Source organism: Talaromyces proteolyticus, assembly GCF_021365285.1.
Source record: "Talaromyces proteolyticus strain PMI_201 chromosome Unknown BGW36scaffold_8, whole genome shotgun sequence".
NCBI classification, from domain to species: Eukaryota; Fungi; Ascomycota; class Eurotiomycetes; order Eurotiales; family Trichocomaceae; genus Talaromyces; species Talaromyces proteolyticus.
The window spans coordinates 1-16,963 of NW_025764284.1; the positions used below are offsets into that span (position 1 = coordinate 1).

General features: G+C 44.8%; 5 protein-coding genes across 5 annotated transcripts; 3 read left to right on the plus strand and 2 right to left on the minus strand.

Annotated features, from left to right (window-relative positions):
- Positions 1-1,306: 1,306 nt before the first annotated feature.
- On the minus strand, positions 1,307-3,181 carry BGW36DRAFT_398229 (family 27 glycoside hydrolase; the record flags this gene model as incomplete). The annotated part of the gene is made up of 2 exons (XM_046218386.1): positions 1,307-2,955; positions 2,980-3,181. 2 exons carry the CDS (start codon positions 3,179-3,181, stop codon positions 1,307-1,309), a joined length of 1,851 nt encoding a protein of 616 aa, XP_046069993.1.
- Positions 3,182-3,568: 387 nt separating this feature from the next.
- On the plus strand, positions 3,569-6,058 carry BGW36DRAFT_428757 (glycoside hydrolase superfamily; the record flags this gene model as incomplete). Its single annotated transcript, XM_046220597.1, has 1 exon — positions 3,569-6,058. One exon carries the CDS (start codon positions 3,569-3,571, stop codon positions 6,056-6,058), a length of 2,490 nt encoding a protein of 829 aa, XP_046069994.1.
- Positions 6,059-6,838: 780 nt separating this feature from the next.
- On the plus strand, positions 6,839-7,651 carry BGW36DRAFT_428758 (SGNH hydrolase-type esterase domain-containing protein; the record flags this gene model as incomplete). Its single annotated transcript, XM_046220598.1, has 1 exon — positions 6,839-7,651. One exon carries the CDS (start codon positions 6,839-6,841, stop codon positions 7,649-7,651), a length of 813 nt encoding a protein of 270 aa, XP_046069995.1.
- A 5,533-nt stretch (positions 7,652-13,184) lies between these two features.
- On the plus strand, positions 13,185-15,115 carry BGW36DRAFT_191930 (uncharacterized protein). The gene has a single exon (XM_046209799.1). It carries the CDS (start codon positions 13,325-13,327, stop codon positions 14,981-14,983), a length of 1,659 nt encoding a protein of 552 aa, XP_046069996.1. The 5' UTR covers positions 13,185-13,324; the 3' UTR covers positions 14,984-15,115.
- Positions 15,116-15,247: 132 nt separating this feature from the next.
- On the minus strand, positions 15,248-16,894 carry BGW36DRAFT_428761 (general substrate transporter; the record flags this gene model as incomplete). Its single annotated transcript, XM_046220599.1, has 1 exon — positions 15,248-16,894. The coding sequence occupies one exon, from the start codon at positions 16,892-16,894 to the stop codon at positions 15,248-15,250; it is 1,647 nt and encodes a 548-aa protein (XP_046069997.1).
- Positions 16,895-16,963: the final 69 nt, after the last annotated feature.

A 16,963-nucleotide genomic window follows, 5' to 3' on the forward strand; every position in this document is an offset into this window, starting at 1 on the left:
GAGTTTCGTAGGATTCAGATCACATGGCAGCTTCCGGGGAATTTTGAATAAGACCTACTTTTATCGACCGTACCGAGACCTTAAGGAATAGCTAATTTATTTCAAGATATCAATTGATAGAATAGATTATAATGTTTAGAGACTCAAGACAAACATGTCCATAAAAGAGTGGTATTTTACATGCATAACAATCCTGAAGCCCACCGAACCGATGACAATGCAAATCTGTCCCAGTAAAAGTAGTAGAACCAAAGACTCACATTTATAGCTTCCTTTCAAAGATTCTCCAATGAGACATTTGGCCGTAACCTAATCATCGAAATAGCAGGAAAAATGAGACCTATCATATTCATACCCGTCTGATTCAACCTAGGAGTCACAGTCTAGCATTTATAAGAGGTTGCTTTATCAGCTTTTCTCAAAAACTATTGAACGCGAATCATATGGTCAGTCATACCCCGCATACCCCAGATTTTTTTAGGACTTCTGGGAGTATCAGTGATTTTGAGGATCTATTGGCGCCGTTGCTTCTACTTGTTGTATGTGGAACACACTGGACGATTTTACGTTGTATTGTGCCAAAAGACTGAGAGGGATTCCAACTGATTAAATTTATATGCTTGCTCCGTGCTGCGAATCATAGTTTATACTTAATAATTTAATTACTCGCACTTGTTAACGTAAGTAGGTTACTATTGAAAAGTTGCCCGTTTATTATTACGAAATCTCGACTCGGCCAGTCGTAAATTTACCTTGCTTTTCGGATATTTGCCTATGGGGATGTTTAAATGTCCCCAAAAAGTTGAGTCCTAGGAGGTTGGAATTCGCGAAGTTACAATATCCTAGCCTTGGCAAGAATGGCAAATACGATATCAAGATGAGTCTGTTCTCACTTTAGTAGGCCAATGAGCAGACCATTCGCTACGTCCTAAATAAAGAGTTTCTTATAGCTCGGTATATCCACGGATTTCTGAACGCAAGAAAAGATTCAGACAAAAACAACTGCTCTTGCGGACTCTTTTAGTATGGAGTTTGTCTATTCTCAATATAATAGCCATGTCAAGGATCGATATAACAACTATTTATTGGCCATCAGAACGACCTAGGTCTTTGCTATGAAGTATTGGATGAATCAAATTGTAAAACCTGATACAATATATACACACATATATACACATATAACTCCGCAGTGCTACATGTATTGAGGTCCGGCAAATAGTCAAAAACTATTATGTCCGGAGAGAGAACCAGTTTAAGAGCAAGGTGGTATTGACATGAATTTTCTTCATAACACAAAGTCCAACACTCAACTGTTATGCACAGATAGCCGAAAGAGTTGTGAAGTGCCCTCATCTAGTGTTGCGGTATAAGAGTTCGACACAGTAGTAGAGGAGCCACTCCAAATATCTGTAAAAGTCCACTTCTTCCCCCCAATCCCCAAGTCGTTGAGTGACACTGTTACGTTCTGAACGCCAGCTAGTTGAGTGCCGAATCCACCTTGTCCTTCATCAGGACCGTAATTCACTACGAGGACATAGGCAACATTTTCTGACGAAGGTCCTGCAATCCAAGCTTGCAGTTGCTGAGCAGTATTATTACCCGTTCCAGGATTGCGAGGCTGCATCGGATATTGGGCAAAAAACTTGGCTGCCGTGATAGACTCATTGCTAGTAATTAACTGGTAGCCTAGTTCATCAATCTGCGTCAAATCACCACCGAGAATTAAATTTGCACCTGCTCCTAGCCAATGATTCATCACGGTGATTCGCTTTGTATCATTGACGCCTGTCAAATTTTCAGCATTTGCGGTGAACAAGTTATCCATGTCAGGATATATCGTCAGTGGAACATCTCGCTGCGCCTGTAGGCCGATATACTGACGGTAGTTTTCAATGGCGCGCTGGCCGACAGCCCAAGCCATTAGAGTGTTGGTACCATAATTGTCGAGGTCTTGATCAGTTCTCATAGACTCGGCCAGTCCGCTCCAGACTGGAAGCCAGGTCTCGTTCCTGCACAGTTTCCAGGACAGGTCGAGGCGAATTTGACGGCCCGATTTTTTAATTGCATTTTGATACATTCTGACTGCTTCCGAGTTATTACATGCGAGGTTCGCTCCGTTTTGAGGGCTTCCAGGGGTGACAAAATCTAGTTTGATCAAGTCAACCCCCCAAGAAGCCCACAGTTCGACCACAGAGTCATGCCATTGCTGAACGCCATTTTTAGTGAAGTCCCAGTCACAGTTGATCTGGTCATTGTTGCCATCCAGGACTTCTCCAATATTGATTTTTGTATTTTTTATAGTCTTGTTTTGTGCGAAACATGGAACACCGGGAGTAATGTACACCCCCAATTTCAAACCTCGGTTGTGAAGCCAAGATCCTAAGTCTGGCAGATTGAATCTTGTGTGATTATAGGTGATTCGGCCGTATTCATCCACGGCTGACGTTGCTTGCCAGCCTGAGTCAAGGCTGCAATAATTATAGCCAGCATTTCTGAATCTCGACTGAGCAAGTACACCACATTGTGTTTGAACAAATTCTTGGGTGTAATCTAAGCCTGAGGATCCTACAAAGGACGGCACCACTTGAGAACCATTTGCCAGTGCTTGGATGCCGTAGGTATTCCAACCCCGAGCGGATGAGATAAATCCATTGGCGGTTCTGGCAGTCTTTAAAACCTTCAACGGGCCACCGCCAGAAGCAGGCTGGGGATAACAATCTGGCAGACTGGAATCGCGGTTTTGTACGCAGAAGCGAGGAGGGCGCGTAGGCACTACATCGGTGGTGTTGGGATCGTTCGTATAGCAGGCGCTTCCGGCAGCGACCCAATACCACTGATTATCGCTGTAGCCCCAGGTGCCGGTTGAATAACCACCCCGGATGCAGAACTCAACAATATCTTGGAAGGCAATAACAGCGTCGTTATTCTGGCTGGAACCGGTAGCCTGGAGATTGGCTTGTTGTTGCATATACACATTACCATGACCATCATTGCAGTTGACTTGGCTCGCATTTGCTTCGAATTGAGATGTGCAGTCTTGAATAGCGTTGTAGCATTCCAGCGTCAAGTTGAGACTGCCTGGTACGTATTGCGTTCCCCCGCAATTTGTTTGGGCTAGTGTTTGGCACACAAGTGTTGAAAGAATGGGCAAAGCCCCACATAATACAGAAAATACAGTCATGCTCGATGAGTGTGCGCTGATTTAGCCTTGTAACACGTTGGTCTCATTGCGATCTGGGGAAGAAATGAGGTATCGCCTTGCATATTTAAATATCGCATATAGTGGGTCTCTAATTGTACGTAAATTGAAATTACTGAGAAGAGCATCGCTCCACGTATGATGCACTATGATTAAAAGGGTATATAGCTGGAAAATCTATTTCCGGGGGAATTCTCGGTCTCTTCAAGTTGTGGACAGCTCGGCGGTCGATTTGGTGGCGCAATTCTCGGTGTTCCTGAATGAGCTCTTAGATATTGATCCGGTGGGGAGTGTAAGTGGTATATAACTGCTGTCCGTTTCATAAAACAGCATAAGCTGACCACGCTAAAAAGGTGATAATTTGTGATCATGGCGCCTGATCAGGTTGTGTTCACTCCTGCCTTAAACCAAACTTTTGTGATAGCTGAAAAGGCCACCACCTTCGCTCTTTATGCCTCAACCTTCAATCCCATTCAGCTACAGGCCCTCATCGACGAACACCAAAACTCTGATTTTACAAGAATTGACTTGGGAACAATTGGAACTTCTCCAGTTCAGAATTTTCGAGCTATTATTCCCATAAGCAAGCCAAATACCGAGATCAAGGTTGTTGGAAACGGCGTTCAATATGGCAAGATAACGTTGGCAAAAGCGAGTACGAAAGGAAATGACCAGGAATTTCTGACTGAAATCATTCTTCCCGTGGACGAGGAGTTTAGAAGCGAAAGAATAGAGTGGCTGGATATCAATGACTGGAAAGGCTGGGCCTGGTATCGGTCACGAGACACCTGGATCGAAGCCCGATTCACGCCGTTGCTCAACCTCGACTCTTTTCTTGCTACTCATAATCTTCTGCTTCAACCGAATAATTCAACACAAGACCCGCGCTCGATTTTAGCGGTATTTCCAGCCTCTACCAAGGAAGCATTTGTCACCCTGTCTGCTGCTCGTGATGGTGAACCACCCGGGGTTTATGCGAGAGTGCGGCGTGTCAAGAATGGAAGCCCAATACAAGTTTACGTAGTTGGAAAACTGAAAGTGCGGAAAGGAACTACCAATGCTATATCTGAAGCAGTGGAGATTGCACGGGTGAAATATGGCTACTCAGCACGTGCTCCTTTTGTCGTAGAGAATAAGGAAACACCATTTGACCGGCTTGGATTCTGCACGTGGAGCAGTATAGGAGAAAATATCCCGCTAACTTATGATCTCATGGAGAATCTTGTCAAGCTGCTAAACAGAGATAAAGTGCCAATCGGTACCTTTCTAATTGACGACGGTTGGCAGGATATTCGGTATGGCCACAATGGAGCACCAAGGTCTCGAGGGCTCTGGAGTTTCGCGACGTGGAGTGGAATGAAGAGCAGTCTCGCTGATAATGTTGCCCTCATTAAGGAAAATCTACCAACTGTTAAGGATATCGGCGTCTGGATGACTTTGGCTGGATATTGGAACTCGATATCTCCTTATTCTCCCTTGGCGCGAAACTACGAAATGAGAATGTATCCGCTCGAAAGAAACAATGTCCTTGGCATGGAATGGCCTGAACATGGGTTTGATGGCCAACAGAGCGCCTCGTTGGTGGATCTTGAGCTCCGTGCTTACTGTCTTCCACCGCCTCATAGAGCATATGAATTTTGGAGAGATTATTTTCAGTCTGTGGTAGACGCTGGAATTACCTTTGTTAAAGTTGACAACCAAGCTTACAACTCATTTCTGAAAGCTGTTGAAGGTGGTGAGGAGTTTGTCACCATGTGGAATAGCATGACCAGAGCAGCTGATGAAATATTCGGTGAAAATCGAGTCATTCACTGTATGGCTCACTACGAGCGTACATTTAACGGAGACATAGGCATGGGAGAAGCCACAAAGGGTAGGAAAATTGTTATTCGAAACACAGACGATTTTGGCCTTCCTCGTCGCAACGTCCATCGAGACCATATTCATTACAACCTATACAACGGGATTCTATTATCACAGCAGTGTCTATTACTTGATGCTGACATGTTCATGACCAATGATCAATGGCCAGAATACCACGCCGTGCTACGGGCTTTCTTTAATGGACCAATCTTTGTAGCGGACAAACCGGGTGTCGGTGACTTCAAAGTCCACAGCAAGTTGACCGCACGATCACCTGGGGATGAAATTGCGTACCGAACCATCCGAACCAAAAATGTCATTCGGCCTCTACATCGCAATGTTTGGGAAGCGACCTTAGATGCTGGTCAAGGCCCCTCAATAAGAGCAGGGACGTATTTTCCAGAATGCGAGTCCGCCTCTATTGTACTGTGGAACGCAAGGAGTGATGGGTGTGATAATAGCATTGATATCATATTTGAGGGAGACATTATTGATGCTCTAGAGCATGAAAACAAATCCATCGAGAGTCCCTGGAAAGGCGTTGTCTGGGCTAGTAATGCTGCCCAGGCTACGGCTGTTTCCGTGAACTCAGTATCAGCTGATGCTTGCTTTCAGATACTAGCGTCGAAACCTATCCTATCTATATCAGTTGCACCAAAAAGCTACGAGGTTCTAACAGTAGCTCCTTATCATAATCTTGGACCGACGAAGATATCTGTTCTAGGCCTCATCGATAAATATGCAGGATTAGCTGCTTTACAATGCGTCAAGATCCAGGGTACCAGCTTGGAAGTTGAAAGCAAATACGATGGAGTGCTTGGATTCATCCTTGCTAGAGAGCCCAGCTCTATCTACGTTACAGTTGATGGCAGCATTGTAGAGCCACGCTCTTTACGATTGACTGATGGGTCGGTTTTGGTGAAGGTTGACCTGACGAATGCTACATCCGTTGAAGGCAAAAGCACCTGGATGGTATCTGTTTCTGTTTCTGCATGATTGATATCTTGAGCCAGTTGGTATTGTGATACAATTCATTCTCGACTGTTTCACTCTACAACCAAGATCGGTTTAGGTTGGATATACTACAAAACTCCACTATTTCTGTTTCTCATTTCATAACGCGTTGCATTCACATAGACTGAACATCTGTATCTCTCTAAGAGAAATATATGCCTTCAATACATATCATAGGTGGATATGTTAAAGGGGGAATGAGCCTCCTCATTGACGTGTCAAAGAAATGACATAGTCTATGGCTGGAGATTTAAAATGAAAAAGTCTTTAATTTTTCATCTCTGAACAATGCATGGGAAATTTGAAGTGCCAACTAGACACTACTCGGATCGCATGATTTTCTCCTAAGATACTTTAGTGCTATTGAGAAGAATATTACCCACTGCACAATAAATTTCCAACGCTATATTTCCCCACAATTGGAGTGTAAAAAATTTCCACCTTACTCCATAGATTTGACTAGATTGACCGAGAATTGAGCCGACAACTGTGGGGGCGGGGTTTGTACAGATAAAGCACAGACAAAATCACGTAAAGGAATTTGGAAATTGGCAGGTCTTCTCTTAATTAACAGTACACGCATTCGTTCCTAACCAGAAATTTAATTCATTCTGAAAGTCTAAATACCGAAAGAAACCCCGCAATCCGCGCTGTGTCTAGATATAGTTTGAAAACAGGAGAAAATTAACTTAACATTGGACATCCACTCTTTGACATGAATATTCAAGGTATTCTATCTATCAAGGTATTGATAGCCACAAAATGGGCACCAAGTCGATACCTCCATCAGTAATCCGCCAGCGTATTGCGACACCTAAGATAATCCTCTTCGGCGACTCACTTACCGAACTTAGTAGCGACCAATCCCTAGGGTTCGCATTCGCGCCTGCTCTACAACATGAATACTTCCGAAAACTCAAAGTAGTCGTGCATGGATACGGAGGGTACACGACGGAGCATGCTCGGCATATTCTTGGTCCTATCCTCGACTACGAAGCCCCTTCCGGCGATGCAACCGAAATCAAACTTCTAAGCATCTGTTTCGGCACAAACGATGCTACAAAGAACGATTATCAGTTTGTTCCACTACCGCGATATAAGGAGAATTTAGAAGATATGATATTGCTCGCCAGACAAAGAAATATCCCAACAATTCTAATCAGCCCTGGCCCGATCGACGAATACTCTGCAAATGGTACTGAGGAATGTGGTAGATCGACACTGAGAGCACGTCAGTATGCGGAAGCCTGTCAGGATATTGCAAAGGATAATGGGATTCCTTTTATTAACCTCTGGGAGGGCCTTCTTCTTGCTGAAGGGTGGGATTACGGAGATCCCATAATCGGGAACAGAGGAGAAATGGCAGACAGACATTTGCGGTATATGTTAACCGATGGGGTGCATTTCTCAGGCAAAGCATATCGAGTTTTGTTTGATCTTTTTCTGAATACGGTTCGAGAAAAGTTTCCAGACTTACGGACAGAGAATTTGGCCACAACGTTGCCACATATTTATGATATAGATCGTGCGGATATTGCGAATTCTCTGTGGCAGGAAGTGAAACCGAAGACCTAGTGTTGTTTAAGGGTTAGGATTAAGAAGTAAATAGAGCAGTAGAATTAGCCGACGCAGAAGCCAAAAAATCATAATATGGCAGTTACTGAAACTAGTGATGTCCGTGGTGTGGTGTGTTGACGCCTGAGGCAGCAATCTCAGGACAGCTTGCAGTAGCAGTGTGCACCAACAAACCGCCTGCGTAATAGTTTTCTGGTAAATATGAGCCAATACAACACGTTTTGGTCTTTGAAGAGCCCCCTACAGTTAATGTTAGAAATTCGGTTGGTTACAAGTCGTAGAATGGAGCATGTCTTTTGCTGGCTGAGACCTGAAGACATAATTAACGCCTCGCGAGTCCTCGCTGTTTTAGTTAACTTATTGCTAGTGGCTAACCAGGCTAATTAAGTTAAGTAGCTTACTTATTTTCCTGTATACATTATTAAGAAACTAGCTTAATAACGCCTGGAACATGTAGAGTAACCGTACCTTACTTGATTGGGAAGCCATGCCCTAATTAGCTTCTAGTAACCCTATGGAATGGCTAACCACACTACGGAGAAAATCGTGGTGACGGTGAAAAGCCCACGATTGTGTATGGCTTTTGGATGGAGAATCGTGGTCTTTTCACCTAGCGCGTCAGATACGACGTTAGCCAGATTAGGTCTAGCGCACTTGCTTTGATAAAAAATGTACATCACACAAGAACGGTTGAAGCGCGTGCATAATAGGCAGAAGGTATAAATGAGCTCTTAATGACAATTTAATGATTACCCTCATGTTAGTTGTTTCACTTTGAGTGATACGGTAACGCTATTCTTGGCATTTGCTCCCAGACCCTCTCCTGTTAGAATTGATAGCTTTGACTACATTGGCGTTTGATAGCTTTCCTTTATTGATTATTCCCGGACAATTTATGTTTGCCTTGTATCACCGTAGAGATGACGAATTATTGAGAGCGCCTCCGGCAATTCTTGCCTGGATTCTCGCCTAATTGTTGTTGAGCTGCTCAGCTCAGCTGAACTGACCCCACTTCTAGCGGTTTGGGATGTGAGATGTTTGTTTCCACTGTTGCCAAATCCTCTCCTTGATAATTCCTTACAGTACCTGGCATTTAAACTTTGCTTTGGCCCGAGCCTTAATAAACTAGTAACAGCATGAGTTTTGGCTTCAGTATTGGTGACTTTCTGGCGGTCTTGCAACTAGCAAATGACTTAGGAGGTCGCTTTGAGCAAGCACCGAGGGAGTACAAAGCTATCAAGGAAGAGTATGTGTTGAATTTTAGATCGTTAAATCACATATTGACGACCTACGGCAGGATCGAGTCTCTTATTTTTGCACTAAACCGCATCGGCGACCTTGATGAAGAGGAATTCGATGCCAAACAGAAAGATGGTGTGAACCAAGTCATCCAGAGCTGTGACATTCTTCTTCAGGAGCTTGATTCTAGGCTACAAAAATTCCACGTTTTGGCAAAGGACTCAGCTCCAGACTGGACGGGCAGAATACGCCAGGCGTGGAAAAGGATCCGATGGAACCAAGCAGAGATCAATAATTTTCGCTCTCGAATCGTTTCCAATATTTCTCTGCTGAATCTCATTGTAGGAAATACCAATCAGTACGTCAACTCTATTCTTTCTGCTCTTCCAACTGGCCCTGTCATATGCCTTTATTTCTAATGTACAATCTTGGAGATTAGGCATGGAATACAAACTATTAACCAGAGGGAAGAAGATCATGAACGCGACAAAATCCTGACTTGGCTGAGTTCAGTGAGCCCATCACTACGGCAGAGCGAGGTTTTTAATTTTCATCAAAAGGGGACGGGGACTTGGCTGCTGAAAACAAAAGAGTTCCAGCGATGGATCGGCAGTCAAGAGCAGATTCTATTCTGCCCTGGGATCCCTGGCTCTGGGAAGACAGTCCTTTCATCAATCATCATTGATCATATAGAGCAAACGTTTCCCAATCAAGACGACGTTGTGATCGCATATCTGTTTTGTGATTATCGGCAGCAACATACACTTGTTGACCTCTACTCGGCTCTGTTGAGACAAGCTGTACAACGAAAAAGCTCGATACCCGAGAGAATCAGATCATTTTACAAAAAGTACTCAGCAAAATCAGCTAATCCTTCGAAGGATGTAATCCTCGATGAATTGCGATATGTGCTCGCTTCATGCGCAAGAGCCTTTGTCGTGATCGATGCACTTGATGAATGTCCAATTTCGGATGGTAACCATGCTGTTCGCCATTCATTCCTTCGCGAGCTTGTCCGGTTGCAGAATGAAGAAGGATTTAATCTTCTTGCAACTTCTCGACAGGACCAGGAAATCGCAGCCCACTTCGAGGGCTTTGCTTCTGTGGAAATAAAGGCGAGCAATGAAGACATTCAGTACTATGTTGACGTCCGTTTGAATGATCTTCCGTCTTTTGTTCGAAAAAGAGAGAAATTGAAACAAGCAATCAAGGATAGTATCACCGAAGCAGCCAAAGAAATGTACGATTTTATCTGACGTTGGAGTGAAGACGTTCTAACATGCCTTAGGTTCCTTCTTGCTCGGCTTTATTTCAATCTTCTCTTGGACGAATCGAACGAAAAAGGGATTCGAAGAATGCTTGAAGAGTTCCGCACTGGTTCTCACGCTGGCTCTCAGTCTAAGACTTATGATCATGCCTATAGTGAGACCATGAGTAGAATCGAGCGTCAAGGGGCTAATGTTTCGGGCCTTGCAAAGAAAACAATCGGATGGATCATAAACGCCAAAAGAAATCTGACTACCGCTGAACTCGAGCACGCGCTGGCGATTGAGCTTAAGACTTCCGAATTCGACGACACAAATATCACGGACATTGAGCAATTGACTTCGTATTGCTGTGGTTTAGTTCTTGTCGACGAACAAACGACTGAAGTAAAACTTGTCCATTATACCACCCAGAAGTACTTTGAAAATACCCTGAAGAGTTGGTTCCCCGAGATTCTTGACCATATAACGGACTGCTGTTTGACATACATCTCTTACGACGTATTTGAGGAAGATAGATTTGAGGAAAAGGAAGAGGTTGAAAAAATCCCAAACGAATACCCATTTTACTCTTACTCCTCTCTGAACTGGGGACATCATTTCCGGGAAGCATCTGGAGACCGGTCGACACTCCTAAAATTCCTTCGGAGTGAAGCGAAATTAACTGGATATGACCGCTGCGGTTTTGAGCCTCTGGATTGGAAACCCGATCCTAAAACGAGCGGAATAAAAGCGGAACATATTGCTGCCTTTTTTAACCTGGATCATCTGATGCAAGACCTACTTGAGACAAGCCCAGGAAATTTGAACATTCAAGACTCGAGTGAACATACGCCTTTGTTCCTCGCTGCACGTCACGGGCATGAATCAGTGGCCAAATTGCTTCTAAATATAGGCGCCAGGGTTGATCTCTCAGATACAGATGGCAATTCGCCATTACATGCGGCTGCATATCAAGGCTCTACGAAGATAGTTCAGATGCTCCTAGATAAAGGCGCCGACATTGAAATGAAAAATTCGAAAAACGAGACCTCATTATACGTCGCCGCAGGCAGAGGCCATGACATCGTGGTCACGCAGCTTTTGGATAGAGGAGCCAATGTCGACGCTAAGAACGATAATGACAGGACTGCATTGCATGCGGCTTCAACGGGGGATTATGTGACGATAGTCGAGGTGCTTTTGAGCAGAGGCGCCAACATTGAAAGCAAGACGAATAATGGCGACGTCCCGTTACATGATGCATCATTAAACGGAAATCTGAAAGTGGTCAAGCTGTTCTTGGAAAAGGGTGTAAGCCCCGAAATAGCCAACGACGAAGGCGAAACGCCACTACTTAAAGTTTCCGATTACCTCCTCTACGAATTGGTCAACCACGAAGATCTCGATGCCACATTCAAGCTTCTCCTAGACAAGGGTGCCAACACTGAAGCCAAGAGCAAGGATGGCGAAACTCCACTGCATCGGACTGCACAAAGAGGCTGGGAGGCACCGGTGAAGCTTTTATTGGACTATGGGGCCAACATCGAGGCCAGAACCAACGATAGCATGACCCCATTACACTTGGCTGCACAGAAAACGAGGGTGAAAATTGTCAGAATGCTCCTCGACCGTGGAGCTAGCGTTGATCCCATGAGTCGAAGCAGACAAACAGCATTGCATATCGCAGCCACCACAGGAAATGAGGCCATAGTTGCAATGCTTTTAGATAAGGCCGCCATCGTCAATGTCTTTGATCGATTTGGGTGCACTCCATTATTTTGGTCTTCCTTGAATGGCCATGAGACCGTGTCTAGGCTGCTCTTAAACAAGGGTGCCGATCTCAGCCCTCCAAGCTCTGGACCCCAAAAGTTACCCTCAGCAATCACTGAGGGTGGCCACGATGTGGCTTTAAGGGCTTTACTTGAAAAAGAGAGCAACTCTGAACAGTTCAATATTTATCATCGAACAGCTTTTCACATGGCGAGTGCCGGGGGGCACATATCGATGGCAACATTTTTGCTCTCAGCTGGAGCAAAATCAGACATCCCAGATCGATATGGAAGAACTCCATTGTTTAATGCTGTCTGTGGAAGTCATTCAGACATGGTTCAACTACTCCTCGGCTTGCCAGATGTTGACAAATGCCGTCCTGACATCTGGGGGCTCACCCCTGCTCTCGAGGCCCAGAGGAGAGGGTTACATGGGATACACCGGCTCCTCAATAGCAAAAATGTGGAATCAGGTGTTGAATCAAGGACTGAATCAAGTGCAGAACCAAGCGTGGAACCCCAATCCACGGAAAAGAAACGCTCTCGATTTTGTGATGTTTGCCTAAGAGGCCTTTTGGAGGGAGAGGAGTACTATTCGTGTGACTATTTTCACACATGCAAATTCTGCCCCCCTGTACAGACCAAAAGCTGTCCACTGTGTGGAAACGAGCTGGTGAAAGCGATCTACAGATCTCCGACGACCTCGTTCGCGGAACTGTTCGAATCATGCGTGTGCATGTAACAGATTCAGGAAGCAAAATACCCGAAGATCTTTTGACATAAACTGTGCTTCGAGAGTGTAGACACCGGCTATTTTCCCCTGTTAGCTCCTTCATATAGTTGGCCTGCCTGCGAAGACGCGAGAGCTCTTCAGTCTAGCTTAAACGCACAGCAAGACGCTAAACCCGAATGGCACGCTAAACTCTTTGCGTAATTCACCGTTACCGAATTATACGGAGTAATTCCTAGGTGTATTACTGTTGGAGCTATAAGAGCCAGATAAATTACCACTACCATGAAGGGTACCTTTTTTGGTGTGGTGGTAAATCAGCTGATAATTTCTAACCGCTAATATATACATAACTAGAAAGTGCTCCGTATCATTACACAAAAACGGGGTTCCCCACCTACTTATAACTAGTTCGTTAGGTGAGTGAGGAAACTGGAAATGCGATTGGCTAGAGGATATTCCGGATGAATACACTGTGCGGGGTTGAAGTTAAAACAGCTCCAATAATTATCCGTACTATGATCAAGAAACTTGCAGTGGTTGTATCTGTTCCCCTTGAGAATCCCCTCTTCTTCTCACATGTCAACTTGGAGACCCAGAAATGAAGCACATTAACTCCCTGGACTCCCAATAATAGTGGTTTTGGAGATATCTTCGCTGAATTAAATCGGTTGTTCGATTGAAAATTATGACGAAACGTGCATGCGACTGCTGCAATATTCGGAAAATCCGGTGCAACGGGACACAGCCATGCCATCGATGTCTTGTGAATGACCTCAACTGCACTTATTTACGTCAGCTCCGAAAAACAGGCCCTCGTAACCTTCGTGCATCATCGATCCAGAAAATATGGAGGGGTCAAATGAGTCTTACAGAAGCAGCAGTCGTCAAAGAGGCACACCACAGCTGGTCGATATATTCTCCCGAGATGATGATAGCCCCAGTTCTACCGGAAAAGCGCATTCCAATACCAGTCATCCAGGTCGCTTTAGAAATGTACCAAGATAAATTATATGGGATCTGGCCAATGCTCAGCGCAGAGGATCTCATACACACTCTAAAGACGGATCCCAACGATGTTCAGACCTACACCCTATCAATAGCACTATCTGCTGCCACACTGTCGCATCTTGGTAAATCTCTTTCTATCAACGATTCGCCACAGGAGAAGGTGACGGCGGACTCATTTGCTCGGGAGGTACGACGCGTGCGAGGAACATTCGACTATATGGAGCCAGTGACACTGCAAAGCGTCCTCACTTCCTATTTCTTGCATACCTACTATGGTAAGCAACCCTCGCGGTCGCAAACAGCAGCATTTTACATACGAGAGGCCATCTCTTTTGCCCAGTTATTGGGGATGCATACGGAGGCAGCATACACTCGGCACTCTCTAGACGATCAGAAAATAATGCGCAAGCTATACTTTCTCCTTTTCATGACCGAACGTTATCTTTGCATTCAGGATGGCCTTCCTACTGTTCTTGAACCGATTAATTTACCAACTTTGGAAGGTGAACAGTTGCCTCACGTGCTTTCGGGTTTTTTGAATTTGGTCAACTTGTTTAATACTCCAGGAACTGAGTTCTTCAGTAAATGGACTTCCCAAGTATCCAATGGATTGTCTGTCAGCAGCAGACAGTTACTTCTTCTGCAGAGGGAACTGCAATTACCGACCGAGATTCCGACAGAAGCTACGGATATTCAGAAGATTGACATCTTCGCGACAAGGCATTGGATCCGGTCACTTGCATGGAAACTGTGCGTCCAGCAAGGTTATATTACAACAGAAGCGCGGAAGGAAATGAATTTGTTGTACCCGCATCAAATTGCACAAGACGCCTTATCAGAGATAGCCCACATTTCACCCTACGCATTCGAAGTTCATGGACCGGGGATGGACGTCAAAATGACTGAAGTTGCTATGGTACTGGCAGACGCCATTCTCTGCTTGCCAGGGGAAGAAAATATTGGCCGTTCTTCATTTGTCGTCAAGCCAAGAGAAACGCTGAAGATGCTCTGTGATATGATCTTCTTGACAAAACCTATCCTCCCGGACCTTCGAGAATCGCTATGTCAGAAACTGGAAATAGCATTGGGAGGTAGTAGTATCTGTCCGTCTATTGAAGTTCTAGACGATCATGATTTCCTTCAGATCATAGGAGCATCGGATACACTATCTGATGGCATTATAAATTCTGCGCAAGGAGAAATTCTTGAGGCCCGATCTTTTCCTTCCCTAACGCTGCCGATGTTCGATGGTCGAGTCTCAGACAAAGTGCTTGGCTTTTCTGCTCATATGGATATTACAGTTGAAGATGCTGATTCACCTGTGGAACTCGTGTGACTGTAAAGAGCTATATCAGTTGACGGCTAGGTAATATAACACAACATTTCAATGTTACTATTACGATGACTTCGAATTCATTCATTTTAATGTTCAAATGTTCATGCGCTACTTAGCAAAGTAATCTGAGAGCGATAGCTAATGTGATATTCAGAAGAATAGCATGGGATGAGAAGAAAAATGGTCATCACTGAAACTGGTACAGATTTCCAAGACCCTGACTAACGAGCAAAGGAAATGATGCAGCCGTTGGCGAAACATCCACTATTTCATGTCTTTCTCAATCTTGGCCTCCTCCGCATCGAGATCTTCAATAACATACTCCGCAAATTTCCTAGCGGGAACTTTTCTTTCGAATAAAATATCCAGCTCCTCAAAGGTCCGACCTTTTGTTTCCGGAAGACGGAAGATGCACCAAATCAACGAAAATATTGAGATACCACCATATAAAAATTCAATCTTCGCGCCAGCATTCGCGGCTCCAGGATTGAGCAAATATGGACCAATGACGCTGGTTACGAGACCTGTCAAGGCGTCGATGGAGGTTGCAATCGCCAATGTTTTGGATCTTAGTTTTGTTGACGGAGTCTCGCAAACAACGACATATGTCAACGGACCAAGAGTCGCTTGCCAGACGAACTGCAGGACAATAAGAAGTGTGGCCTGTGCCCAGCGGTATGAGTAATTGGTTGTGTAATCGTGCGCAAAGGACAACAGTGCAACAATGAAGAGTATAGTAACCATGAACGCAACAGCAAAGATGTACACCCCGCGCCGACCAAAATATATCAGTGGGATTGCCGAGAATAGAGTGCCCACAAAGCCTAGTCCGTTCAGGCCAACGCCCATATCAAACGCCTGGACACTATTCAAACCAATCTGCTCAAAGAAATACGTCGCGAACCCGACTGGATTGCCTGAGAAGTTTTGGATAACAAAAAGCAAGATGCAAATTTCCATTCGGCGACGATTAGCTCCCCTCCAGCAGTCAGAATATGTGGCACCAACTTCAATTTCGTGTTCATATGTGTCTGTTTTGACCATCATGGATAGAACTTCAGTCGGGCTGACTTTGGGTGTTGGTTTGAACAATCGTCGTAAGGAGCGCTCGGCACCGTCTAGGTCATTTTGTCGAATCAGCCACCATGGGGATTCTGGTACAAATGGAAGGCCGGCAAGAAGCACAACCGGCCAAATCCACTGAATGGCAAATGGAATTCGATATGCCCACTCATCTGTGCGGTTGATAAAGCCTCTCGTAATGCCAGTTTGGATGAACTGGCCCATGACATAGCATAAGTTAATGTAACCAGTGAGGAAACCACGCAGACGTAGGGGTAGGACTTCGGAGGCATATGTCGTCGCTATAACACAATAGCTACCCCAGACAATGCCTGAAAGATATTGGGAAGCAGTGAGAACCCCGATGCTTCCTGCAAAGAATTGCATAAAAGTCAATATTCCCGTCAGCACAAGACAGACACCAAAGGTCTTCTTGCGACCAAATCTTTCCATTGGAAAAGTAACAATATATGCGCCAACTATTTGGCCCACGAGAGATCCCAAGGACATGCCAACCTGCCAGCTGGCGGGAATTTGATATCCATGCCCCGGGACCTCCTTGCCAAAGGCTTGCTGAAAAGCGGGAAGAGCATAAAAGTTGCCGGAAATTTCGATATCATATGCTCGCATAATTATCGAAAGCGAGATAAACATGGACCAGAAAGCCCCTTTCTTATAGATCATTAATGCCTCCCAGTATCCTAGTTCATGCTCTGTTGCTGTTGCTCTATTGGCCAGCTCCCTGTTAAGGGTAACCAGTTTCTTGGGGTCTTCAGGGTCTTCGTGGATACCTGCAGCTTCTGATGCAGGTGTGGATTCAACCCACTGAGTCAATTGTTTATTTTCCATGGTCACGTTTAGTTATGAAACGGTGCTAACTGCTTCTACTGCTGAATGGGAGCGGGGAATTGCAATGAA

Bases quoted from the DNA above. Each gene is read 5' to 3' on its own strand.
- BGW36DRAFT_191930 (XM_046209799.1), top strand. From the start codon at position 13,325: ATGACGAAACGTGCATGCGACTGCTGCAATATTCGGAAAATCCGGTGC.